The sequence below is a fragment of the Mauremys reevesii genome, linkage group 4 (genome assembly GCF_016161935.1).
Source record: "Mauremys reevesii isolate NIE-2019 linkage group 4, ASM1616193v1, whole genome shotgun sequence".
NCBI lineage: Eukaryota > Metazoa > Chordata > Testudines > Geoemydidae > Mauremys > Mauremys reevesii.
This window is the reverse complement of record NC_052626.1, coordinates 131,098,524-131,125,111: the sequence shown is the minus strand read 5'-3', so window position 1 is coordinate 131,125,111 and position 26,588 is coordinate 131,098,524. Positions and strand designations below refer to the sequence as shown.

The 26,588-nt window shown below is 46.6% G+C and overlaps 1 protein-coding gene across 5 annotated transcripts in view; it reads left to right on the top strand.

The window, feature by feature from the left end:
* The window catches only part of CCND3 (cyclin D3), a 77,014-nt gene that overhangs the window by 25,095 nt on the left and 25,331 nt on the right, over window positions 1-26,588 (top strand). Inside the window, exons 1-2 of one of the 5 annotated variants that reach the window (XM_039538453.1) lie at window positions 19,000-19,400; window positions 21,628-21,843. The exons of 1 other annotated variant lie outside the window; for it this stretch is intronic. In XM_039538453.1, the coding sequence (XP_039394387.1) occupies window positions 19,203-19,400; window positions 21,628-21,843 (414 nt within the window). In that variant the 5' untranslated portion in view covers window positions 19,000-19,202. Of the gene's footprint in view, window positions 1-18,999; window positions 19,401-21,627; window positions 21,844-22,662; window positions 22,750-26,588 lie in introns of those variants that run through there. 3 more of the 5 variants (XM_039538452.1, XM_039538454.1, XM_039538455.1) reach the window with 3 other exon arrangements.

Below are 26,588 nucleotides of genomic sequence, written 5' to 3'. Positions count from 1 at the left end.
ATTTGTTAATAGACTCTCATGCAGACGAGCAAGATAAATAGCACCTTTGTGTGTGGTAATGCATTACATTTCAGCTCTGCCGTGCTAGGGGCTTCGTTCCAAGGCACAAGCCATCTTGTGAACATGCAAATTTTCCCAGGCAAGCCAGTCACCTAGTTCACATGCAACTTTGATTGCTCGACCACCTTTGAAGATGCAGCCAGCCACACGGGCCGCTTGCCCTTTGCAGTGAGTATAAAGCCATCCTTACAGACAGGGCCTTGCCTGTGCCGCGCAGGCGAGGCTCCCTGGGCGTTATAAAGCAGAGCGCCAGATGCTGATTGAAGCACTATCTGTCGCTGTCAACATGAAGTTGGTTTTTTTTCTTTCTTCTTTCAAAAGGAGATAGATTCTAAGAAACCCGGACAACAAACTGCAGGCGGGGAAGCTGGAGCACAAAAGGACTTTTTACTTATCTCTGACCTTTCTGGCATGGACGTGTGTTGCAGGGCGTCCTCTGAGAGCTCCGATAATGCAGAAGCTGGGATGCATTGATTAGGCTTTGAAACTTCAGGCCACCATCTGCAAAGATCTCCTAAAGACCCACACAGGAGTAATAAAACAAAAAGAACGGGAGAGGGAAAGAGAGGGCCAAATGCAAAGCTCTAGTAAAAGGACATTGCACAGGGGGGCCTGTGCATTGACTGTGGGTGGAATCCAGGGTGTGGGTCACAGACATGGCTTTTCTGTCACTGCTACTATAGGGTCATAGCAGCATCTGCAGCCCCTGCAAGTTTCCAATGTAAGTATCTGTGTAATTTGTTGAGCTATGGAAAAAGCGGTTGCAGATCTAACAGTGTGCAGGGGGCATCGGGGGTTGTCTCTCTGAGCAGTCTGTAACTTCTTGCCTTCTTCCATATCTACACCCCAGAATTGTGCCTGCCAGTTCATCTGGATTTTAGCCCTTATGCATATGCAGGTGCTGTGTAGTTAGCAGCCCATTCCCTGGCCACTGGATCCATGCTATGAAACCCGATGTCAGGGAGCTAGAGACAGAGAAGGTATGTGTGTGTCCAGCAGCCTCAGTACAAAATCCCCTTTATATTCATCATAGCCAAATCGTCTCTTCTGTACCACAAGAGACAGTATGTGGCACAGAGATAAACAAAGAGAGACAGAGCAACAGATGGAATGTTTCTATTTTATTTTTAGGTAGAAAAATAAAACCTCTTCCCAGGGTCTTTGGAGAAAAACATCCTCTCTGAAGTTTTCTTGTTTTGCTGAGGATTTTTCTGCACATGCTCTTTCCAGCTGTTGTTGAGGGATGGGCGGAGTCAGTGAAGGATCCTCTTTACAGATGTGAAGTTTGCTTGTCGCCCCACCCTGCCAGTTTGTCAAGTTGCAGTTTCAGTAGCCATGCAATGAGAGTGAGCTGAGGTCAGCCGAGGTGTGGCACTCGATTGTTATTTTCATGGGGGTTGCAGGATTTTTTTTTCCCCTGGCTTGTTTTTTCTTCCCTTTAGGCTTCAGTGACCCAGCTCTGATTTCCTTTTATACTCGTTAATTGCATTAACCCTCAGCCCCACACCTCACATGGTAATGAGCATTTTCTTTATCACTGATATCAATCTCTTAGGGTGTGTCTCAGAAGACACAGGCCTGGTCTAAACTAAAAAAGTTTTACTGGATAACTATGTTGATGAAGGGTGTGGCTTTTTGCTGACATAGTTATGCTGGTAAAAGCCCTAGTGTGGTCTGTGTGGATGCAGTTGTACTGGTACAAGGTGCTTTATACTGGGATATCTTCACTGAATCGTGAATAAGGTATACCGGTATATGCCCTTGAATACCGGTATAACTGCATCCATACTAGGGAAGTTTTGCCATGTTAACTATGCTGGCAAAACTTTTAAGTGTAGACAAGGTCAGAGGTTCTGTTCCCAGCTCTGCCACTGACCTGCTGTGTGACCTTGGCCAAGTCACTTCCCCTCTCTGTGCTTCAGTCTCTCCTCTGATCCTCCTCTGTGTTGTCTGTTTAGACTGTCAGCTCTTCAGGGCAGAGTCTTACTATGCCTGTGTACAGCGTCTAACACAATGGGGCCATGAGCGTGGTTGGGGCCTTTAGGTACCATTGTAATACAAATAATAATAATAGTAATAACTTATACTGATTATTTGTTAATTACTAGTTTGCTTTCCACATGTCTTATCTGAGCCATTCCATAGCAGGGTATCATTTTCATGGATAATTATTAGATCTTCTTGACCTGACTCGGTATTGATTGATATGGTTTGATGAGATGAGAATCAATAATACTTTGAATTTTGGCTTTTATCTGAGGATTTTAAAACACTTGTAGCCTCTTAGAGTGTTTTATCATAGAATCATAGAATATCAGGGTTGGAAGGGCCCTCAGGAGGTCATCTAGTCCAACCCTCTGCTCAAAGCAGGACCAATCCCCAACTAAATCATCCCAGCCAGGGCTTTTTCAAGCCTGACCTTAAAAACCTCTAAGGAAGGAGATTCCACCACCTCCTTAGGTAACCCATTCCAGTGCTTCACCACCCTCCTAGTGAAAAAGTTTTTCCTAATATCCAACCTAAACCTCCCCCACTGCAATGTGAGGCCATTACTCCTTGTTCTGTCATCTGCTACCACTAACAATCAGATCCATCCTCTTTGGAACCCCCTTTCAGGTAGTTGAAAGCAGCTATCAAATCCCCCTTCATTCTTCTCTTCTGCAGACTAAACAATCCCAGTTCCCTCAGCCTCTCCTCATAAGTCATGTGCTCCAGCCCCCTAATCATTTTTGTTGCCCTCCGCTGGACTCTTTCCAATTTTTCCACATCCTTCTTGTACTGTAGGGCCCCACAGTACTCCAAATGAGGCCTCACCAATGTCGAATAGAGGAGAATGATCACTTCCCTCAATCTGCTGGCAATGCCCCTACTTATACAGCCCAAAATGCTGTTAGCCTTCTTGGCAACAAGGGCACACTGTTGACTCATATCCAGCTTCTCGTCCACTATAACCCCTAGGTCCTTTTCTGCAGAACGGTTGCCTAGCCATTCGGTCCCTAGTCTGTAGCAGTGCATGGGATTCTTCCGTCCTAAGTGCAGGACTCTGCCCTTGTCCTTGTCGAACCTCATCAGATTTTATTGGGCCCAATCCTCTAATTTGTCTAGGTCCCTCTGTATCCTATCCCTACCCTCCAGCGTATCTACCACTCCTCCCAGTTTAGTGTCATCTGCAAACTTGCTGAGAGTGCAGTCCACACCATCCTCCAGATCATTAATGAAGATATTGAACAAAACTGGCCCCAGGACCGACCCTTGGGGCACTCCACTTGATACCGGCTGCCAACTAGACATGGAGCCATTGATCACTACCCGTTGAGCCTAACGATCTAGCCAGCTTTCTATCCACCTTATAGTCCATTCATCCAGCCCATACTTCTTTAACTTGCCAACAAAAATACTGTGGGAGACCGGATCAAAAGCTTTGCTAAAGTCAAGGAATAACACGTCCACTGCTTTCCCCTCATCCACAGAGCCAGTTATCTCCTCATAGAAGGCAGTTAGGTTAGTCAGGCATGACTTGCCCTTGGTGAATCCATGCTGACTGTTCCTGATCACTTTCCTTTCCTCTAACTGCTTCAGAATTGATTCCTTGAGGACCTGCTCCGTGATTTTTCCAAGGACTGAGGTGAGGCTGACTGGCCTGTAGTTCCCCAGATCCTCCTCCTTCACTTTTTTAAAGATGGGCACTATGTTAGCCTTTTGCCAGTCATCCGGGACCTCCGCCGATTGCCACGAGTTTTCAAAAATAATGGGCAATGGCTCTGCAATCACATCCACCATCTCCTTTAGCACCCTCGGATGCAGCACATGCAGCCCCATGGACTTGCGCTCGTCCAGTTTTCTAAATAGTCCTGAACCACTTACTTCTCCACAGAGGGCTGGTCACCTCCTCCCCATGCTGTGCTGCCCAGTGCAGTAGTCTGGGAGCTGACCTTGTTCGTGAAGACAGAGGCAAAAAAAGCACTGAGTACATTAGCTTTTTCCACATCCTCTGTCACTAGGTTGCCTCCCTCATTCAGTAAGGGGCCCACACTTTCCTTGACCTTTTTCTTGTTGCTAACATACCTGAAGAAACCCTTCTTGTTACTCTTAACATCTCTTGCTGGCTGCAACTCCAAGTGTGATTTGGCCTTCCTGATTTCACTCCTGCATGCCTGAGCAATATTTTAACATATTAATTAATGCACACACAACCCTCCTGTGAGGTATGTACATATTAATCAGACAGATGGGGTAAGTGACTGCAATATGATTGGCTGGAATGCCATTGAGTTACACACATTCACCTTGGTACAAGTGAGAGCAACTCATTGACTTCAGTGGAGATGTGTCTGCTTCCTGAGAGCTGAATTTTCACCATTACCGCCATTTTACTTATGGTAAACTGAGGCATGCAGTGGTTACATGACCTGCCCTAGGCTACAGAACAAGTCACCAGCAGAACTGGGAAAAGAACCCAGGAGTCCTGACTCCTAGTTTCTTGCTCTAATCGCTAACCAACACTTCTTCCTTCTTCTATTGTGGACATAGATAATTCTACTCTTGGAAATACTATTTATCAGGCAGTTTCAGTGCTTCTTGTTCTCCCACTAGGAGGTTTGCTAAAGGAATTAGGAGTGAAGGAGTTGGGTCAGACCCGAAGTCCATCCAGTCCAATATCCTGTATCTGGCAGTGTCCAGTACCAGATGCTTCAGAGGAAGGTATAAGAATCCCTCAATAAGTACCATGAGATAATCAGCCCCCCACATGAGCGCTCATCCTGATTTCTAATAGTTGAAGATTGGGTTAGTTCTGAAGCATGAGGTTTAATATCCCTTCTATAATGCTTATAATTCATTATGATAACTCTGGATATTCTTGGTATCCATATAAAATGACCTATGTCCCTTTATTAATCTTGCTTAGAAATTGCATTGTTTGGCCTCATAGGCTTGAAAGGAAGCGGCAGGAATCAGGGCTGGCTTTTCACTGTCAAATATGCAATGTAGTTGTAGCCATGTTAGCCACAGATATAATCTGTTGTTCTTTTGGGAAAGGACATCCAGGATCTCCTTATGGGACCCCGTGGAAGCTGCCTTCGGAATTTGGACAATAAAATTATTTTATTGGACCACTCTTATGTTGAATGGTCTCTTAGAATATGGGCTAATTACTTACGCTAAACAATCTGTTCCACCTTGCATTCAGCTGTGATGCTCGGAGTACTGCTCCCAGTTCTGAGGAAGAGCTCTGTGTAAGTTTGAAAGCTTGTCTTTCTCACCAGCAGAAGTTGGCCCAATAGAAGATATTACCTCACTCACTTTGTCTCTCCACTGTCAAACATGTAAAGGTTATGTTTAGGCTCATGCACTGAGAATGACTAGGTGGGAGTATTATTGCAACGAAATAGGAAATGGAAAACATTGCCCATTTACTGCGTTCGTTCTCACTGGGAAGCCTTTATGACCTGCCCAGACCCAGCAGTTTGCTAATAATGCCCAGATCTACCTTTCTTTTCCTACAGACTCCAGCAAAGTGGGGCTTCTGCAGAATAGAATGGCACTTGAGGGCCCAGTCCTGCTTCCACTCAAGTTCGTTAGGAGTTTTGCTCCAATGGAAGCAAGATCAAGGCCTCATGTCTTTACCTCTGCTTGGCCCATTAGCTTGTGAGCTTGATCCTTGCTTCTATATTAGGAAGTGCTCGCGGGTGCTGTACGTACCAGAGGGGATTGATTGACTAGACCCCCTCTTCCCCCAAGTAACGAAACATCTGTGTTTTGAACCAGGAGCCAAGTGGTTACTGCACACATGTGTGTGGCTCCTCGGCCACGGAGCGTGACCACAGGAAAAAGGCGCTGTCCAAAATAGCAAGTGAAGCGTTGATGCCCTTCAGCAGAGCCAAGTGAGCCAACGGACTTCACCGGGGAGGCCCAGGCCTTGTGGGGTGGGTGGGGATGGTGGTTTCTAGACTCAGTTTATTGCACAGCAATTTGCTACTGATGCAGAAAGAGTGTTTCCCCACCCGAGTGCAGTGGGAGGGCCTTATTCTCCTGTCGCTTACCCCAGTGCAACTCCATTGTCTTCAGTGGAGCTGCTCCTGATTCACACTGGTGCAGGTGAGAGGAGAGTCAAGCCCCAAGAGCTGAGTTCTGAAAAGCTCCTTGAGCAACAGTCTCCTCAGGAGCCCCCTATCTGGGGTTCACGCCTGCTTTCCTTGTCCCTCTGTGTGCAACAGCCCCTAATCTCCAAAGCAGGGGCACAAGATATTGAAGAAGTGATACAGGTTCGTTGAATGGCTTCTCTATCCATCCTCAAACTGTTTATATCCTCCTTTCCTCTCCTGCCTTTCCTCCCTCCCTGCAACAATCCACAGTGCATCTTCCCTTGGCCAGAAAAGCAAGAAAGGGCCTTGGGTAACTCCATAACTCCAGGGTAGCCGCTTGAGGTGAGGCATGACAACCCTGTAATCCAACCAGTCTCCCCCAGTCCAGCTTAGAGCGGTCAGAGACTTGAATCTACCCACTGCCCATCCCCTGCGATTGGCAGCAGGTAATGCACCTGCCATTTCATATATTAGATTGGGTCACTCGGACTCCTGTTCAGAGACTGTCCCCACCTTCTGCATGAGAGGGTTGAAAACCCAGACAGAGGCCAACGCCACTCTCGCCCATACCAGAGAGGCTAGGTCACTCAGTCTGGAAATCATTCTAGAATGTTCTGAGGCGATTGTAAAACGCAGGCTGGCTGCTTGGGCGTTAGTCTCTTCTGCTAAGACTGAAATCATTCTAATGCCTTTGTCCTTCCAAGGATCTGGTCAGGAATGTGGACATATCTTTTCCATAGATATTGCCTCCATTACTAAACGATTAGCGCCTCAATTGTTCAGAAGTGGAATAAATAAACATAAAATAAAAATTGTGACCCCACCTCTTCCCCCCTTTGAGAACAATGGGAGCTGCTGGATGTTGAGTTCTTTTAAAAACTCTAGCCCTTGGCCTAGCTTCTCTGTTCTACCTTCCGCCTTTTATCTCTCTTCCTCTTTTTACCAGTGTGTGCGTTTGTCTCTCCAATTTTTTGCTCTATGTCCAGGGTTTGGAAGTTAAAATCCTTTGTGCTGCTCTCCGGCTTGACATTTGCACCCAGATCCTTAGTATGAAAGACCCCAGTGCCTCTGACATGCTCTTGGAACCTGAGTGTGGGAAACAAAAATCTCTATTTCTGCTTTCCATCTTGTGGGCCATTCAAACTTCAGCCTGGGAAATGAAAGCTCCCTGCCGGGCCTGGTGGTTCCATTTCCTCATGTCACCTCGCCAGCTGAGCCTCACGCATTGGTTACCGAATGAGTGGAGCAATGCAATTCATCTCAGCAGGGCGCTGAGTGCTCTGCAGGCTTTTTTTTTTTCACTCACTACCCATTGCATCTACCCACCCACTCAGTTTCTATCATTTGCCATAATGCACTGGATAATGTTCTATTCTTTCTCTCCCTTGGGCCATGCCCATGGCTTTGAATTGCTCTGGAGATCTTGGTACTGATTCAGAATCCGACAAGCTCTCCACTCCAACAACATACATAGGGGCTTATCCATTCAACTCAATGGGCATCTTTCTCTTGACTTCCGTGGGCTTTGGATCAAGCCTGTTGGGAGGGAGGGGACACTTCTATTATAACATAAAGCTCCTGGTAGGCCTGAAAAGCACGGTCCCTGCTGCCTGCACTGAGGCTGTGTAGATAACCAGCAGCTCTGATGCTTGTAAAGGGTGGGAGTTCTGTGCTTATCAATGATTCAGGTCTGGACTCGGGCTGGCGAAGAGGCTTCCTTACCAGAGCAGCAGAGGGGAGCCAACAACCGTACTTTCCTTTTCAAAATGGTCCCCTTGGCTGAGCTGTCATTTGCCCCATAATGGGAGATTACCTGTATGGAACTAGAGTGACTGCTCAGCAGCTTTACAGCCCCAAATCAGAGCAACGGAAAATGTATGCAAATGATCATTGCCTGGGGTAGGGCATGGGGCAGAGATCTGTGGTACAAACCTTGCATGAGGACTGAGCCCATGAGAACATGTCTGAGCGGGACCCTCCAGTATGATTCTCCCCCTGTCCTGCTCCCTCAGAGCACTGAGCTGTGATTCAGCTGCAGTCTTGCCTGTTCGCTGTTTCCTAGTGGTTAGAGCACTGGAGTGGGCTTCAAGAGACCTGGCTTCTAGTCTGGGCTCTGCAGGAGTGGCACCAGGGTTTTTGGCACCCTAGGCGCAGGGCCGGCTCTACCCATTTCACTGCCGGTCCCGCGGCTCCGGTGGACCTCCCGCAGGCGTCCCTGCAGAGGGTCTGCTCGTCCCGCGGCTCCGGTGGACTTGCCGCAGGCATGCCTGCGGATGCTCCACCGGAGCCGCGAAACCAGCGGACCCTCCGCAGGCACGCCTGCCTTGGGGCTCTGCTGCTGGGTGTTCTTTGCCTTGGTTTCCCCTTCTGTAAAATGGGGATAATCATACTGACCTCCTTTGGAAAGCGCTATCTAGGAGTGAGGTGTGGTTATTACACTAGCCCAGGGGTGGCCAACCTGAGCCTGAGAAGGAGCCAGAATTTACCAATGAACATTGCCAAAGAGCCACAGTAATAGGTCAGCAGCCCCCCATCCATTACCCCTCAGTGCCTCCCACCTCCTCCTCCCTCCCCACAGCTCCCGCCCGCCGCAATCAGCTGTTTTGCAGTAGGCAGGAGGCTCTGGTGGAGGGGGGAGGAGCAAGGGCATGGCAGGCTCGGGGGAAGGGACAGGGGCCTTGGGGGAAGGGATGGAGTGGTGGCAGGATCTGGGGCACAGACAGGGGTTGAGCAGTGAGCACCCCACAGCACATTGGAAAGTTGGCATCTGTAGCTCCAGCCTTGGAGTCAGCGCCCGTGCAAGGAGCCGCATATTAACTTCTGAAGAGCCGCATGCGGCTCCGGAGCCACAGGTTGGCCACCCCTGCACTGGCCTTTTCCCCCTAATACTTCTCACAGCTGCTAATACTGGTGCAGCTTCAGTAGCTGCAGCAATGGTGGGAACCCCACCGTAGACCATTTGCCACTGGATGCCCACGTTTTAACCCCTGTGTTGCCTGGATTTGCTGCAGGCGATGGGCGAGCACTAGCCGACACTAGTTTAGGGCTCCCTCCATTGCTCCCACTGGTGGAGCTGCATGGGTAGTAACAACAGAGACTTTTACGGGGCGGGGGTGGGGGGAGCTAATGTACAGCATGAAGTCCCCTAGATGGACACTTACAAAACAAAGCACATCTTTGATTGTCCTAAATCTTGGAGCGATCTGGTCAGCTGAGCCAAGAAGCCAGCTTGCCCAGCATGCTGCTCACTACTGCAGATGTTAGCACTTGTTTTGGGGACATGGTCTGTCGGTTCATCTTACAAATAAATATACTCTGCTACAAAAATAAATCAAGATGCACTCATGCCTATTCACAGGCACCTATTGGTTTGTCAGTTTGCAGTGGGAAGGAAACTTGCCACTTAATTGCTACAGACAATATCCTGCTAGCAGCCCAACCTGCATGTCACAGTTCAGTGGATCCGATTCTCCATTGCCCCGGGGTAGTGTGGTCAAATCAGAACGGTAGCATTTTACGTCTTCTTTGCACTGGTGTAAATCTGGAGTCACTTCACTGAAGCTGTGCATAGATGTAAGTGAGGTGTGTGTATACATTCTCAGAGCTTATTTCATTAGCATGTTAATTAATGTAACAGCAGATTTATTTATAGGATTATATGTAATGACAAGAAATTTGCTGTTAGACAGGCATATATATTGTCTTTTATTGTGGATATATTGAATATTATAATTGAAAGTGATACAATGACGTCTGCCTTTGCAGGGAAGGGCATTCATCTTATGGAATGTGGTCTAGGGCTTAGCGGAGGGGATTTGCATCAGAAGAGTCCAAGCTTCTATTCCCACCTATGCCACTGACTCCTTGTGTGGCCTCGGACAAGTTACTTCGCTTCTCTGTGCCTCAGTTTCCTCATCTGTAAAATGGGGATATAATACCTACCTTGCAAAGGGTGTAGTGAGACTTAATTCACTAGTGTTTGTAAATATTTGGATGGAGGGTATTAGAGAAGGGCCTAGTGTTATTCCTCTCCCTTTGATCTGTGACAGGGGCAGTGTTTGAGCAGGGAGAGCTGGATGTGTCCCCTCACTTCACAGGGTCAGGATGGATGGGGAAGTACACAATGAGTATTGGCTGGCAACCTGCTGCAATACAGCAGGGTGACAGCAAAGCTATTGGGTGATCCTTGGGACAGTCCCTTAGGTTTCAGACCTGCAAGTCTGCAGTGCACAGCACTTCCATGTATGCAAAGATGGAGCAGTCACTAACCTCCATTCTGCTGGAGGAACTCAGATATCCTCCACTCCCAGGAAGAAGCTGACATGGGACTAAATATCGCATTGATTGATACCCTGTGAAACCTCACTGAAATCAATGGGGTGTAAATCAGAGCTAAATCTGGACCCTCCGGTTCATACTCTTCCCCTCTAGGAAGCCATTTCAGGGTCAACACAAGATTTTCCCTGTCAGTTACTCCAAGGGTGCACTGAGTGTAGCTAGCAAGCTTAGTATAAAGGTTTATTGGCTGGAGGGTGTGGGGTTTGCTTTTAGTTCAGATCCCCGTAGTTGTTCGGTCCAGCCCCCTGTTATAAGGGATTAGCAGTCCAGGTGCTGTGCAGCTGGGCGAAAGAAGTAGGGCCCTTTCTTCCTGCCCTGCCCCCCTCGCCTTGCAGCCACTACACACCTCCATAGATACACACACACAGAGCCACATCCACACCCCTCCCCCCTGTGAATAGCATCCACACTAAAAGAACCAAATCAAGACCAGATTCTTGGTTTCATCTGAGTCCCGCCCACTGACACCAGCTCTGAAGCTGGCCCGCAGTGCTCTGCTTCAGAGTAAGGCTCTGAGTCCATTGGGACAGTGAGCAGCAGGGCGGGTTTAAATACAAGCTTTAATTTAAAAATATCATAATGTGTGGGTCTCGCAGTGTGGATACTTGCCTGTTTATTTGCCTTTTTCTCTCTTCAACTATTCTTAGCTGTGGTTTATTACTGTGGTACCGTAAGTCCGTGATCCTGGTTCTTAGCACATGAGCCTCGGGAAAGGGGACATCCCTGCATCCACTCTCCAGCCCTGCTTTCCTTTGGGTGAAGGGATACATCCCTTGCACACACTGACTCCTATACCCAGCTCTTTTCGAGGCAGAAGTTTGAATCTGAATCTGGGTCAGAACTTTTTGGCTGCTCCCCCCAGTGTCTACAATGGATCAAAACTAAACACTATGACTAACACCTCCAAATCTTAGGAAGGTTCAAATCTAGATCTGGACTCTATGGCTTGGGCTCATCATTGAACTAAACACTTGGGGGCCAATCCTGACTTCTCCCCCAGAGCCACAGAGTGTCCCCTAGCAGTTGAACCAATGAGATTCTGTCACACAACACTGGGGAGGTGGATTCCTGTGTTCTGCTTTGGGGGAGGGGTTGAGCTCAGCTCGGGGTGGGGTGGGGGGGACTGGGTACCAAGGGACAGCTTGGGGCAGCACTGGAGGATTTGTAGTTATGTTTAGACTTGCATGGAGGAGGCACGTTGGGGGTGTAGAGTGCCCACCAATCTCCCTAGGCTCTTGTAGAACAGAACAACACACAGCCTTGTAATGAGGCGGGGTAGTATTGCCTTAGACTATAAACTGTTTGGGGTAGGGACTTATGAATAAATATTTCAATAAAAATTCAGACTCCATTAATTTCTGTCACTTACAGTAGCTCTTTTCATCAGAGGATGTCAAAGCACTTTACAAAGGCAGGTAAGTGTCTTTATCCCCATTTTACAGATGGGGAAATCAAGCCACAAATTAGGGAAGTGATTTGTCCATGATCACACAGCGGAGCCAGGAATAGAACCCAGGCGTCCTGACTACCAGGGTTTTTTTGCCCTATTGACTGGGCCACGCCATTTTATTAGTGGCGTGATTGGCGAGGCATTTTGTTGGCTTTTCCATGCAAACAAAAATAACGTAGCCAAAAGTCATTACAAAAAAAAAAAGATTTAAAACATCTCGGACACAAAACATTGTGTGCAAAGCTTGGGTAATGTAATCTACTCGGGGTGGGGGAAGGAGAGAAGAAGGAGTGACAAGGGAAGGGTGTGTTAAAAAATATATTTTATATGTAAAATTTACAAGCTCTTTTTTTAATTTGCATGAACTGCAACCACAGATAATCCCCTAAAATTAACTAAATATAATCTCAATTTGGGGGCTTTCCAAGCCTCAGTTTGATTTCTGAAATTGGTTAGTTTCACTCTACTATCTTTCTTTCTTTCCCACTTGAATTTGGTTAGTTTCTAAAAGGCCTGGTTCAGAGACAAAACCAACCATTCACCAGGTGATGCCTGAGTTTGGTACATTTTTGAGTCAATGAAAATGCAATTTAATTTTAGATCATGTTAGGAAAAGGGAAACAAATGCACAGAAACAGCTGCTAAAAATGACAGATGAAAGCTAAAGACAATAGGTACTGATGCTTTTTGTAAGAAGTCAGGTGAAGTGCTGCTTCCAGGTTCATTGGACCAGATCCTCAGCTGACGTCCACCAGCACAATTTCTGTTGAAGTCACTGACTTCATTTGGAGATACAAGTGCTCAACGTTTCTGAAAATCAGGCCCAACATGCCCCACAATTGAGACACCCAAAATCAGTAACCATTTTTGGAAGTTTTGACGCAAGTGATTTGCACAAGGTCATACAGCCAGTCAGTTGCAAAGCCCCATTACAGGGTAAAAATACAAGACATATGACTTCCCTCTTCATAAGAGTGGCTACTTCCTATCGCTGTTTAGGTCTGTTCTGCAAGCATCCCAAGCTATGTGTTTGTGTACAGACAGCTTTTGTACTGCTTTAACTATATTGGTTTAGGAACTGATATTGCTTGTGTGGACACAGCTAAACCAGTATAAAGGTGTTATAGTGGTATAGATTATTCCAGGGCTAGACAACCTATGGCACATGTGCCAAAGGCGGCACGCAAGATGATTTTCAGTGGTACTCACACTGCCCAGGTCCTGGCCACTGGTCCAGGGGGCTCTGCATTTTAATTTAATTTTAAATGAAGCTTCTTAAACATTTTAAAAACCTTATTTACTTTACATGCAACATAGTTTAGTTATATTATAGACTTAGAGAAAGAGACCTTCTAAAAACTTTAAAATGTATTACTGGCATGCGAAACCTTAAATTAGAGTGAGTAACTGAAGCCTCGGCACACCACTTCTGAAAGGTTGCCAACCTCTGGATTATTCCCAGGCTATTATGGTATTAGCACTTGTACACTGATATAACTACATCCACACTGGAATCTGTACCAATATAATTATAATGGGTGTAAAAATCACATCCCTGACAGAAATAGTTAAATCAGCTCTGTGTCAACCAGCTCAAAAAGAGAGCTTTCTTCTTCAGAGGGCTTGTTCTACAACGTGATGCAGTTAAGGATTGCTGACATTCAGTGTTCTACTGCTCAGCCTGGTGATATCACCATGAAATGGTTACTTGCACTCAAAAGTTTGACAAGGTCTGAGGAAATGGAGCATAATGGTTGCCATTATTAGGAAATAGCATTAGGACATACATCCCATGGGTCAAATCCTGCAATACCAGGTCAAACTCTTCTTGAAGTATGTGGGAGTTTTTCCTGAGAACAGGATGATTAAATTATGAGAAAGGACATCAAGGAGCCTTTAAGGGTCGTGTTTAAAGCATGGGACCAGGAGCCAGGACTTCTGGTTCGTATTTCCCACTGTACCAATGAATTGCTGTGTAACCTTGGGCAAGTGACTTAACTTCTCTGTACCTTAATTTTCCCCTCTGTATAATGGGCTTCATAAGCGCCTGCCTCAAGGGGTGAAGTGGGTCATGAAGTTTAGCTAATTAAGATTTGTAAAGTGCCCTGAGATCCTAAGATGAAAAGTATGCAGTATTATTATTAAACTCTCACATGAAATGGTGTCTGGTTTTAAGTCTCATTTTGGGTATTTCCTACAGTAAATTTTATAGTTATTTGCTCATTCATGTGGGTTTGGTTTTCGGGACCTTCATGTACGTTAATCAGTTTCACTATGACATCATTGATAATGCTTTAGTCAGGTCTAACAGAGAAGAAAGTCAAGCCCTGGACAGTTCAAAGTTGAATGAATAGTGTCTGCAAAAGGCAAAGACAGAAGTATGGAAGATGTACCCCATCATGTCTATGAACGAACATCATGGTGGTGCAAATCAGTGTAGCTCCATCAAAGTCAATGGCACTATGTTGATTTACACCAGCTGACAATCTGTCCCAAACTGGATCTGTTTATTTAATGAACAGCCTGACATATTTCTCCAGCCTTCTTCCTAATGGTGGTCGGAACGTGAATTTGGTAGCAGCTGCCCATCCACAGAGATTCTGGACCTATTGCTTAAGTGCCCCTTTAAAAGCTCCTAGTGCTGGTGACTGTTCGTACATCATCTACATACCAAAAAAATGATCCCCCTTGTGATTCAGCAAAGGAAAACATTGCTGGTTTGAGATCCTGGAGGTCTAGAAACCCTCAATTTTTTTTTCTCTGAAGGAATTTCCTTTTTTTACATTTCTGACTTCTCTACCACTGAAGCCAGGAAGTTGTCTATCCATGATCAACAGTGACCAAAATTTGGTTTTCCGGGAATGTACTCCCTTCCCTCCACACAAACTCTTGAAGTCTGTAATTTGCCTTTCTAGCCTGATAATGTGGCTGGCAGATGCATCAATTTTGCCAAGTCATCATCTGGAAGGAACACTTTCTCTCTTATGCAACAGCCTTCATTTCCCTGCTGCTTCTCCCCCCCCCCCCCGCCCCCCCCCAATGCATTGACACCAGCTTCAACATATTTCTAACAATCAGGCTGAGTTAGACCCACCCATGGGACACTAAGCAAACGTGAGTGAGACCATTATGATGTCTGGTATATGACCTGAAACTTTCAATTTCAAAGGACATAGTCCAGAAAATGTAGGGACCAAGAACCCAGCGCTGTGGTTTCCCTTTGCTTGGCTAAAGAAAATAGCTGCTGTCTATTTTTAGTGAAGATGTGGGATTTGAGGCCCTCCTCACTCTGTGTACAAAACAAAAGATGCCGCCAACAATAAAGGGATGGGGTGGAGGTCACCTTGGTTTAAATCCATCTGACTGGTCTACAGAAATGCTCTCAGGGATTCTTCAAATATTTCATGCCCACACAGCAGGAAGTGAAGGAAGGTGGAAGAAAGTTGTAATGGGAGGTGGATTTTTGGCATGTCTTATCACCTACTGTATGCAATCTAGTTGTAGCCGTGTCCATCCCAGGATACAGCTCTGTGTGTGGCTTGAAAGTTTGTCTCTCTCACCAGCAGAAGTTGGTCCAATAAAATATATTACCTCACCCGCCTTGTCTGTCTAATAGCACCTACTGACATTCCCCTTTTTCATTTTAGGACTGGGATAGAATCAATATAATTCCACATACTTCCGCCACTTTACTCCTCTTCTGTGCTATGTTGCTGTAAGATTTTGTGTGAGCGTTGTGTAGCACACCATGCAATCAGTACCAAGATACTATGATAGTTATGATGAGATCATTAGAAATGGCATAGATAGATAGATAGAATTAATGCCTGGTCCCATATTCCTTGAAGTAAATGGAAGTTTTAAGTGCTAGGGTGTGATTTATATCAAATCCGGTATGTACATGACCTTCATGTTTATGGAGATATAAAATGAGCAGCACTTTGAACTCTGAAGCCTCTGATCAAAAAAGAATGTTTTCTCTTTAGGGTCAATGTTCCTGAACACGGCAGATAAAGACCTTTGTCTTGTTTTGCTTATGCTCAAAAATAAACAAGTTTATAAAATGTGTTCTTTCTTGGTTACTGTTCTTTATAATGATTGAACATAGATTTTTAGAAGGTCAAGCAAAAGTATTAGATGCCTCAAAGTGGTTGTGAATACAACTTGGGAAGAGAGAGAGAGAATAAACTCAAAGATCTGGTTGGTCCTTCAATCTCTAACTTCTTTGATCCTACGTTCTTTTAAGATGAAATTTTATACATTACAAACCTATTTCCAGGAGAATGCTCCTGGAATGCCTTATACTAATCTAGTATTTGTACTACTGATCACAATCTCCATCTTAGGTACATGATACTTCATCCAACATGTCCATGATATCTGTGTATTCAGTTTCTCCTGAACATGGTGACTACACATCTCTTATTCCAAGCCTCCTCTTAGAGATTGCTGCAGATAAACTGAACTTTGCCCACCCACGTTTGAATCCAGGGGTCCTCAGCACCCTCAGCACACCTGATGTGGTTTTAGCACAGTAACAATGCAGCATAAATTGCTACACGTGGCCCGTTGCAAAGCGCCTTCTTTTGAGACATTTAATCCCAGACTGGATAAAGCACTAGAAAATAGAGTAAGGAACAAATGAATGGAGTAGATGATCTAGAAAGTATTTTCCACCACTAACCTCTATGATTATATGATTAATCACCCAGCTTCCAACTGTTCCTACAGTTGCCATATTACAGCATTGTGGTAGTTACAAAGTTCATGTGAGCTGGCCATTTCATTCTAATCTTTTCCCTTTCATATTCAGAATTTTCTCAAAATTTGACCTTTTGGGCTGAAATTTCTCATGCTCACTCTCAATCTGATGAAGATTTTAATTTTTTAATTTGAAAGCTTGAAGAAATCGCATTCAGCTCTTTTTCTCATTCTATACCTGCGAAGGGAAAATGTTTTTTCATTTTAAATGATGCATTTTGACTTTCTTTTGAGCTTGGAAAACTCAAAACCAGAGTTAAATCTTCACACTTGACATATCAGTAATCTGGAAAGCAGGCTAATCTGTGCTAAATTTGAAAAAATGGTTTTAAAAGAAGAAGTTTATGAACTTTTGAAAACCATGTGTAGAAACCATGTGCTGAGCATATGCAGTGCTTTGAGTATGCAGACACACGTAATAAAAATGTTTTAAAAAAATAATCTCCCCCATCATTGCTAACACTGGTGCAGCTCCAACAGCGTTAGCAACACCAGGAACTCTAATGTAGATAAGCCAGGTATTAATTATTATTATTTTAATTATTTGTATTATAGTAGCGTCTAGAGGTCCCAACAGAGATCGGGGAGGACCCCATTGTGCTAGCCACTTTTACAATCACAATGAGAGATAGCTCATGCCCTAAAGAGTCTCTAGTCTAAAAAGGCAAGAGCTCAGGATAGTTTTCAAAAGTTCAGAGTGTGTTATTTCAAAACCATTATTACATGCTGTTAAAAACACCAGTAGCTGTGGAAGCCTTGTCTACACAAGCTCCCAATGTTGCTATCTCCAGGGGAGCTGCACTAGCATTAGCAATACTGGGATGGGTTTTGGAGGAAAAAAGCCCAGTACAGACATCCTTTCAACAGACTCACATCTGATTATTCTCATAGCTTCCAGGAGTCCTAGATAAAAATAGCCGCAAAATTAAATATTGAAGAGACTGAAATAATCGATTAACAGAGCTGGGAACCATTCTGCGAGTTCCAGATTGTCCTGTTTTGAACCAGGTGAACCCATGCCCCATGAGGAATACTCATAATGTGCTCACGGATCTTGAAACTTGATGTGGTTTCGACACAACTGGATAACATTGGTGGTTGCGCTGATTATAGACAGATACTGTCATAAAATATTACTAATGCTAATAATAAATAATAACAACAAACAACCCCCCTGCAAGTGATTACCTCATCTGGGCTTCCGCAGTACAATCTTTCTTCTTACTTTCTGTTATTTGGACTGTAAACTCTTTGACTCAGGGCAATATTCAGTTGTGCCTTATGTACAGCACCCAGCACGTTATCTGAGGTAGCGTGACACTGATGGATTCTGTGTGATGTTTTGTCACCTAGCATCACTGCAGCATGATGATGTTTCGAAGCAATTGATGTCTTGATGCAGGTTCTTCATAGAGTGACCAGATGTCCTGATTTTATAGGGACAGTCCCAATATCTGGGGCTTTGTCTTATAATATATTAGTCTGCAGAAGAAACGAATGAGGGGGGATTTGATAGCTGCTTCCAACTACCTCAAAGGGGGTTCCAAAGAGGATGGATGGACTGTTCTCAGTGGTGGCAGATGACAGAACAAGGAGCAATGGTCTCAAGTTGCAGTGGGGGAGGTCTAGGTTGGATATTAGGAAACACTATTTCACTAGGAGGGTGGTGAAGCACTGGAATGGGTTACCTAGGGAGGTGGTGGAATCTCCTTCCTTAGAGGTTTTTAAGGTCAGGCTTGACAAAGCCCTGGCTGGGATGATTTAGTTGGGGATTGGTCCTGCTGTGAGCAGGGGGTGGGACTAGATGACCTCTTGAGGTCCCTTCCAACCCTGATATTCTATGAGTCTATGAGATAGGTGCCTATTACCCTCTACCGAACCCGATTTTTCACACTTGCTAACTGGTCATCCTAGGTCTTTGCAAGGCTGCAATGGGTGAGCTTGGGTCCACTGGGTGGAGTGAAAAGTCAGTGTCCCTTCCCACTGGCGGTGGAGTAGCAGCAGTAGCAAGAGACCATGAAATCAGAGAGCGGAGGGGATTTGGGGGGCAGGGGTAGGCATGGCTTTCCGCTGCAGTGGTGGCAAAAAAAAGAAAATTGTGTGTATTTGGGGAGGGGGGAGAATCTCTTTTTTTGTTTTCAGTCTAGAGCGCATGGGCGGGGAAACAGCCCCTTCCCGCAGCAGGGCAGCCGCCTAGCCCACCATGGGACCCAGGGGGCTCCTTTCCTGTCCCCCTCCCTGCGGCGAGGAGGGGCCCGCCCGGGGCCCCGCCCCTTCACTTCCCGACGTTCTAAAAAGTGTAACAGTGGAGCCGGCGCTGTCAGTGCGGCCGGGAGCGCGGGGCAGAGCGGCCGGGAGGCAGCTCGCTGGGGTCGGTGTTGCCTGCTCGGCCCGCTCCCCGGCTGGGAGTGCCCCGTCCCTGCCGCCGGCTCCCCCTTCCCCCAGCTCCGGCCCTGAGATCCTTGGCCCGGCTGCCCCCGTTCTCCCACCATTCCCCAGGATCCAGGCACATGGAGCTGCTGTGCGCGGAAGGGGGCCCCCGTGTGCCCAGGGCGGAGCGGGACCCCCAGCTGCTGGGGGACCGGCGGGTGCTGCAGAACCTGCTGTGCCAGGAGGAGCGCTATAGCCCCCGGGTCTCCTACTTCCATTGCGTGCAGAAGGAGATCAAGCCTTTCATGCGGAAGATGCTGGCTTTTTGGATGCTGGAGGTACGGGACCCCCCGCCCCTAACCCGGGTCCTACCCCCACTCTCCCCAAATCCATCCTGGAGTCCAGCAACAACGCCTTTCCTTACCCCTTTGTCCCCACCGCAGACACAGGCAGAGAGAGAGGCTGTGCCTGCTGGGTGTGGGAGAGAGGGACCCACCCCAATCGTACTGGAGTGTGAATGGAGGAGAGGATGTAGTGGGGTCACCTAGTGGTGGGGCAGTTGGGAGGGAGATTTTTTTGGGGTGGGGGAAGGCATTCAGTTTGAGGAATCTGTATCAGTTGGTAGGGGGGAAGCTTGGGAGGGGGTCTGGGGTGTCACTTGCTACAGGGTGAGTTCCAAAGGAGACAGTCTGATGGGGTGGGGAGAAGCCTCTGGTTTGTGGGGGTTCAGTATGCAGTGGGAGGGCTCTGGTGGTCAGTCTTTTGCGGGGATGGTTAGGCAGGGGGAATAGTGGGGTAAGAGGGCATTTAAAAGAGGCCTCCCTCCCCCTGGGTTTTTGTAGTGTTGATAGACCTGGGGTGCTTGGGAGCATGATTTCCACCTCTGCATATGGGGAATTGCAGCATTTCCTTCTGCACCGAGTGGGCCACCCGCACCCAGACAGCATGCTCTCTTCCACGCCCTGGCAGTGTGTGCTTTTGCCTCTAGGGGGTCCCACCCGCCTTACCCCAGGCCCCAAAACAGTCAGCTTAAAGTTCTCTGCCCTATGGCTGGCAGTTTAGAGAGCTGGAGTTCCAATGCAGCTGTAAGAGAGAGCCTGGGTAGAAAAACATCACAACCTTCCACTCCGCTAAATTAAAAGCAACGCGATCCTCAGCATTAAACAACTTAATGAGGAAAATATCGGAGATGTCTCCGTCTCATTTTCATAAATGATCAAGCAGTGAATAGTCTAGATTCAGAGGAAAACAAAATTACACGATGAAGAAACAGAATCCGGATTGAAATTCAGTCTGTCGATCTCTCCACCCCACTGGCTGTTGCGACAAACTGCCCGTTTCCATTTTTAAGCACATGCCAATGCCAACTTTTAAAATTATCCTCTATCTTAAATGCGCTTTCTGAGTTAGTTACTTGGCTAAAAGCTGCTTTGGGGCCTGATTCTGCAAGACACTGAACTCAGTAGGAGTTGAAGGAGCCCAAAGTAAACTTAGAGGCTGTATCACTGGGATTTCCTAGGGGTGCTGTTTAATAGGATTTGAGCTATTAAGACCAAATGTAGGTCATACTGAAGTCAGAGGCACAACTTCCATTGACTTCAGTGGCAGCAGAATTTAGTTCTAAACGCTAATCTTTCATTTTTTATTTTAAATGAGGGTGAGGGGGAATGCAGCCAAAATTAAATCTGTGAAATGAGAAGTGAGTCTATTTTTTTTTTAAAGGAGAAAGTCTCTGGCATGCGGTTTTATGTGGGTAGAGAGTACACAGGGAGGCAAAGTTACAGTCTGAAAGAGAAGGATGATCTTTGCTATAGCACGGGGGGAAACCTCAATATTTTTGTAGTTCTGTTAAAACAAGGAAATAAATATGGCTGGTGTATTAATAGCATAGTTGAGGGAATAGAACAAGGGACTTAAATTTAGGATTCCCGGATTCTGTTTATGCCTATCATAAGTGTGGTGTAGCTAGAGAAGGAGAGCCAGGAGTTTGAACTCAGTTTCTATCCCTGGCCCTGCCAGTGACTCTTTTTGTGATGTTGGGCAAGTCACTTAGCCCAGAGATTTCAAAAGTGGCCACTGATTCTTGGTGCCTCAGTTTTTGGGTGGCCAGCTGTAGCCACACTGGGACTGATTTTTTCAGAGGTGCTGAGCACCCCCATTCAAGGAGAGCAGAACGTGATCAGCACATCTGGTCATTAAGACCTAGATGCTTGAAGTTGGGGAATCAGAAACAGAGGCACTCAAAATCAGTGGACAATTTAGAAGATTTTGGTCTTTAACCTCTCTCTGCCTCCATTATACCTATTTTACTATTTACCCTACCTCCCAGGGGAAGGTGAGGTGAGATGTAAGACATTGGGCCAGATTTTCTGCTGATGACGTGTTGGAGTTACACCAGCAGAGAATTTGGCTCTTAAGGCCAAAAGTGCTTTGAGAGCACCAGACAAAAGGCTTCACAGAAGTGCCAAACACTACAATAACTAGTAGTTTTGAAGTCCTGATGTGGACAGGAGCAGAGGAGTCCTGCATTTAAAACACTTCCTTTCTTCTGTTGGGTTTCATCAGGTGTGTGAGGAGCAGAAGTGCGAAGAGGAGGTCTTCCCCTTGGCCATGAACTACGTGGATCGCTACCTGTCTTCAGTCCCTACTCGAAAAAATCACTTGCAGCTTCTGGGGGCTGTCTGCATGCTCCTGGCTTCCAAGCTGCGAGAGACCATGCCCCTGACTGTGGAGAAACTCTGCATTTACACAGACAATTCCATCACACCACAACAACTCTTGGTAACCTCCCCACTCTGCCTAATAGAGCCTTTCTCCCTATTCCCCAGCTCTCTTATCCTCTACATGCTGCTACTGCTTGGCGACATACCTGCCCTGTGGCTTCTTCTGTCTTCCTTCTCCTGTTTGCCCAAGCACCTTCCCCCATGTTCTGCAAATAGCCTCTCTGCTTCCTTGCCCAAGTGGACACACAACCTTTCAGAGAAGTAGAACTGCACCGCTCACTTAGAGCCACCACCTCTGCCTTGGTCCCATGCAGCCCTGGTGTTATTCCCCATTGATTGCTCTGGTAGGCAGAATCGTGACACTGAGGTTATAGAAAACATTACATGTGTTAAACACACATCTCCATCGCTGAAATTGAGTGTGTCCCATGTTGGGACTTTAATATGGTAAATAGCTCTGGATCAACAGCCCAGGAGAGACCAGAGGCCCCTTATTCACAGAACAGGTACAGGTGAGTCTCATCTTACGCTGGGGTTACGTTCCGCTGTCAGTGCGTAAAGCGAAAATCGCGTATAGTCAACATTACATTGAGTGTAATGGCGGGCGGAATCGCCCGCACTACAGGTACAGTATTTAAATTATTTTTCTCCTTTTTTTTTCTTTTTTTTTGTTTTTGCCGACCGCGCAAAGCTGAATTCATGCATGTTAAATGCACGTAAGATGAGACTCACCTGTACTGCAAAAGGCAGTGGATGGGGAAGGTGCTGTCTATGTGCATATCTGTCCAAACCACGAGGGACTTCATCTCTGGGGATGAGAGGAGAGCTGAGTTTCCATGTCCTCTCACCCTTGGTCTTTCTTCTGAGACTGCTCACAAGGGGGCCAGTTGTGATGAGGGGCTTTTGTGACCTAGATGCCTGCCCACCGGGAGACCACGGTCCTTGGTGCTCAGAGACCAAGGTGGTAGGTGCTGTAGAGAGGGGCTGGGAATGATGTTGGGAAGTGTCATGGACTTGCTGCCGTTTAGGATTGTGTGTGGGAGGACAGGAATAGTGCAGTGGGAACGAAGTAAAGCCAGTTTTACAAGGTCTCAAGTGACACTAGGACTTATTTACTTAACTCCATTGCTGCCCAGGTGTCCCATGGATGGAATCTTCTTGGTGGAGCTCAGTCAATGGGAGAGGAACGTGAAAGGGCTTCAACCGTGTTAGAACATGTGCCCTTCAAGAGGGAACCACCACCTGACTTCAGTGTAACAAACATCCTTTAGGACGGTTTGTCTAACAGAATTTCCTAGGGTTAGTCATCTGCTGGTTAGGTTATTTTTGAGGAGTGGGGGTGGTGAGATGATGTAATAATGATTTGTCCCCGGGGTGGGGAGTGGACCCACTAAACTTTCAGGTGGGAGCTGATAGACATTTCTGGTTATTGGAGAACTGTTTTTTATGATCATGCAAATGAGGATGGGGGAAGTTCCCTTCACCTCCCTGCGACTTCCCCTGAGATATATGGAGGATTGCTATTGCTTCGGTAACACGGGTGGAGGATGCTCACAACCAGAGTAGGTGGATTGTGCCGCATGTGATAGGCAGGTACTGCTGTCCACAGGAGTCGCAGGTGCTCATTGTGGCTGTGAAGTTAGCCCCGTGGTCAGAATGCAGCTCCTTGCCTGTGCTGCTGTACAAGAGGGTCCTATTGGGCACGAAAACTCTATATCCAGGGGTTTCACTCTTCTGTAAATAAAACTTCACCCCTTGCAGCACTTCCTGATTCTTGAATATATTCCATGTGTGTAAATCCCATGGATTATAGTGGGAATTATGTGCATGGAGTTCATTTCTGGCTCAGGCTCCAAATTAAAGGCTGGTATGTGTGTGGTCCTGTGGTAATGATGGGGATTGCCATCTGGCAGAGAGACAGATTCAGTCTCCATTCACACCTGGGCCTGCAAAGTCGGGGCGGCTGCAGGGGCAGCAGGCCAAGCACCTGAGCAGGAGCGGGGGCACCAGGTATCTTCTGGGAGGGTGGGTGCATTTAAAAGATGAGATGGGAAGGGTGTTTTTCCCCATGCCCACAGGTGAGAATGAGACGGGTAGGTCAAAATGCTCCAATTCAATGGCCTGTCTGGATTTAATGCTGGGGAAAGGTGCCTGATTGCCAGTCCTGGAGACCGAAGGTTGCTGTCCACTGAACAGGTGCATGGACTGCAGCAAGGCAAGCTTTCTCCACGTGTTGCTTTGTCTCCATTTCTGACTTGATCTCTAGAGCTGAGGTGGGGGTGCAGTCTTCATGGCCCAGGCAATCCTTTGCCTCTCTACGGAGCCCACCAAGTAACGGAAGCTAGGTCATGTCCATTGCAGTTATTTCTGTGATCACGGAGAAATCTTGACTGATCACCACCAGGCACAGGTCTTGAACAATGTTCAGGTTGGTTCAGCTGCCTTGCAGTGCCAAAAATCAAACTGATTTTATTTTGCTGTGGGTTTGGGTTTTTTAAATTAAAATTTTCAGGCTTAGTGTATAACAGGCATTACTTTTGGCCCTGGCTAATTGAACTTTCAGAAATGGCAGGTAGCTCTGTGTGTGCTTGGGCTGTGAAAGAGGCATCAAGCTTGATGTTTTCCTTTCTTCTTAAACTGAAATGCTCAGGGCTCCACACTTGGAGCCATTCCAAGGGTTTGTAAGCAAGGAGTCTTGGGTAAGATGTGCCTAAATACACACACACTCTTACACACACACACACACACACACACACACTCTCTCTCTCTCTCTCTCTCTCTCTCTCTCACACACACACACACACACACACACACACACACACACACACACACACACACATATATATATGTATTGTCAGGGGAGAATAAGTAGTGGTACTCTGCCAGGTGCCTCCCACAACCCAAGCTCCACTTACTCATGACCCCAAATTGAGATGCCATGCTCAGTAAATTGGGTGTCTCTTCATGTGGCTGGACCTTTCCTTTCTGTCTGTCCATCTAGCACCCATCATCATAGTATCAGAGTACTTCCTTTTGTGCTTTGCTCAGCAGTGAAATAGTTAACAGTGCTGACATTTACATTTTCACCAATAGGCTTCCGCGTCAATGCCCAGCTGAGATGAGCAAGAATGGTTTCATCCTTGGTGCCAAGAATCCTGTCTTATGGTGCTAAAGATGGGCTTCTCATGCATGTGTCCACGGCCAAAAGAGTGGAGCCCCCCATGCACTAGCATGGAGCTCCAGGGGCAGTTGTCTCTCTAGTAATTGGGGTTAACTTGTTTGGGGTTTTTTTGGGTGGGGGGGGATTGAGTAGAAGGTGAGCTGCCCTGTGGTTAGAGGCAGCAGGTGGGTCAAAGCAGTTTGGGGCCTGGAGAAGGACTTTGTCTTTGAAGGTCATTGGGAAAGAAGACACCTGTAAGGCTGTGATCTGAAAGTCACACCAGTCCTGCTCTTGGTAAACTCTGTAGCCCAGCTGGGAACAGACGGTAGTATGACTTCCCACTCTGATCTCCTCTTGCTGGGTCATAGGCTCAACGACCTGAGAAGGATTACAAACTCTCCAGGATAACCTTGGATGGAAACTGGTGAGGTTTGCATTTGTGTTGGGATGTGACAGAGTTAATGCTCTGCTTACAAAACCAGAGAAAGCTGCTGCTTTCCTCCTATGTGCTAATAATGCTATCGACTTCTCTTCTTTCACAACACTGCAGTGAGAGTGGGTGGGGAGGGGAAGGAGAGCTTCTTCATCACAGGTTGGACAATGGATACATCCTGGCCTCTTAGCACAAATCTGTGCTTCCGGCGCACTCTCCTGGGCCCTTCTAAGGGATGCTGGCTCACTTTCCCAGCAGGTTCACTTCCTTCTCTTGGAGAGGATGCCTGGCACAAGCTCGGCATTCTAAAAAGGATAAATTAAAACAAAATGTTGATGAGGTTATTCTCGGCAGAAGGAAATGATGCAAATGAAGGACTTGTCCACTTGGAGGAAGTTGGATTTCCGTCAAAGGGCGTTATCTAACCATCTTTCTTTTTTTCATTAAACCACTAGGCGAGAGGCTTTTCTTGCCTGTGCAGGATGGTGCTTAGCCACAAGGTGGTTGGAGGGAGCAGCTATTGTCAGCAGGTCATACCGTCCCTTGGCTTCGTAGGACCTGGTTCATGTATTAGCTGTCCTGTTGTCTTGTCCTCTCCCTAGATATTGGAGATCATGGTTATAAAGAGATGATAGTTTTGGCTTCCAATATAGCAATGGTGCTTCCTGGCATCTTGGTTGCCCTGAGGTTTCAGAGGTGTTAACGGTTTGTGCATAACCCATGTACTCTTTTCAGGGCAGGAGAAGGGAGATGAGAATGAAGATGACTTGTGCTATTGCAACCCAAGGCAGTTTCACTTGGCTGTTAGCCTGAAGCTCGTGGGGTGGGAGGGAAGAAAACAATCCAGCTGTCAATGTCTTTGCCATAAAGCAAGAGTCTTGCTTTTGTCCTGGCCATCCCGGCTTCTGCTGCTCCAGCCTTGTAAAATCCATGCAAGTGTCTCAGGCAAAAGAACTGACCGGCATCTCTGCTGATTCTCCAACGTAGGTGGCAGCAGTAACTTTTCTTCCTCCCCTCTTCCCAGAGTCCCATTCACTGATGCTTTTCTCCAGCTGCCATCTTCAAAGACAGCTCAGGACCTGCCATCTGGTACAGTACACTCCTGGGCTTTGACCTTAGTAAGTCTGACTTCCTGACTGCAAGGCATTTGTGGTCTGAATTCAAACGGGCTCAGTACCCATTTAGGCATTAAAATAAGTGGCCAGATTTT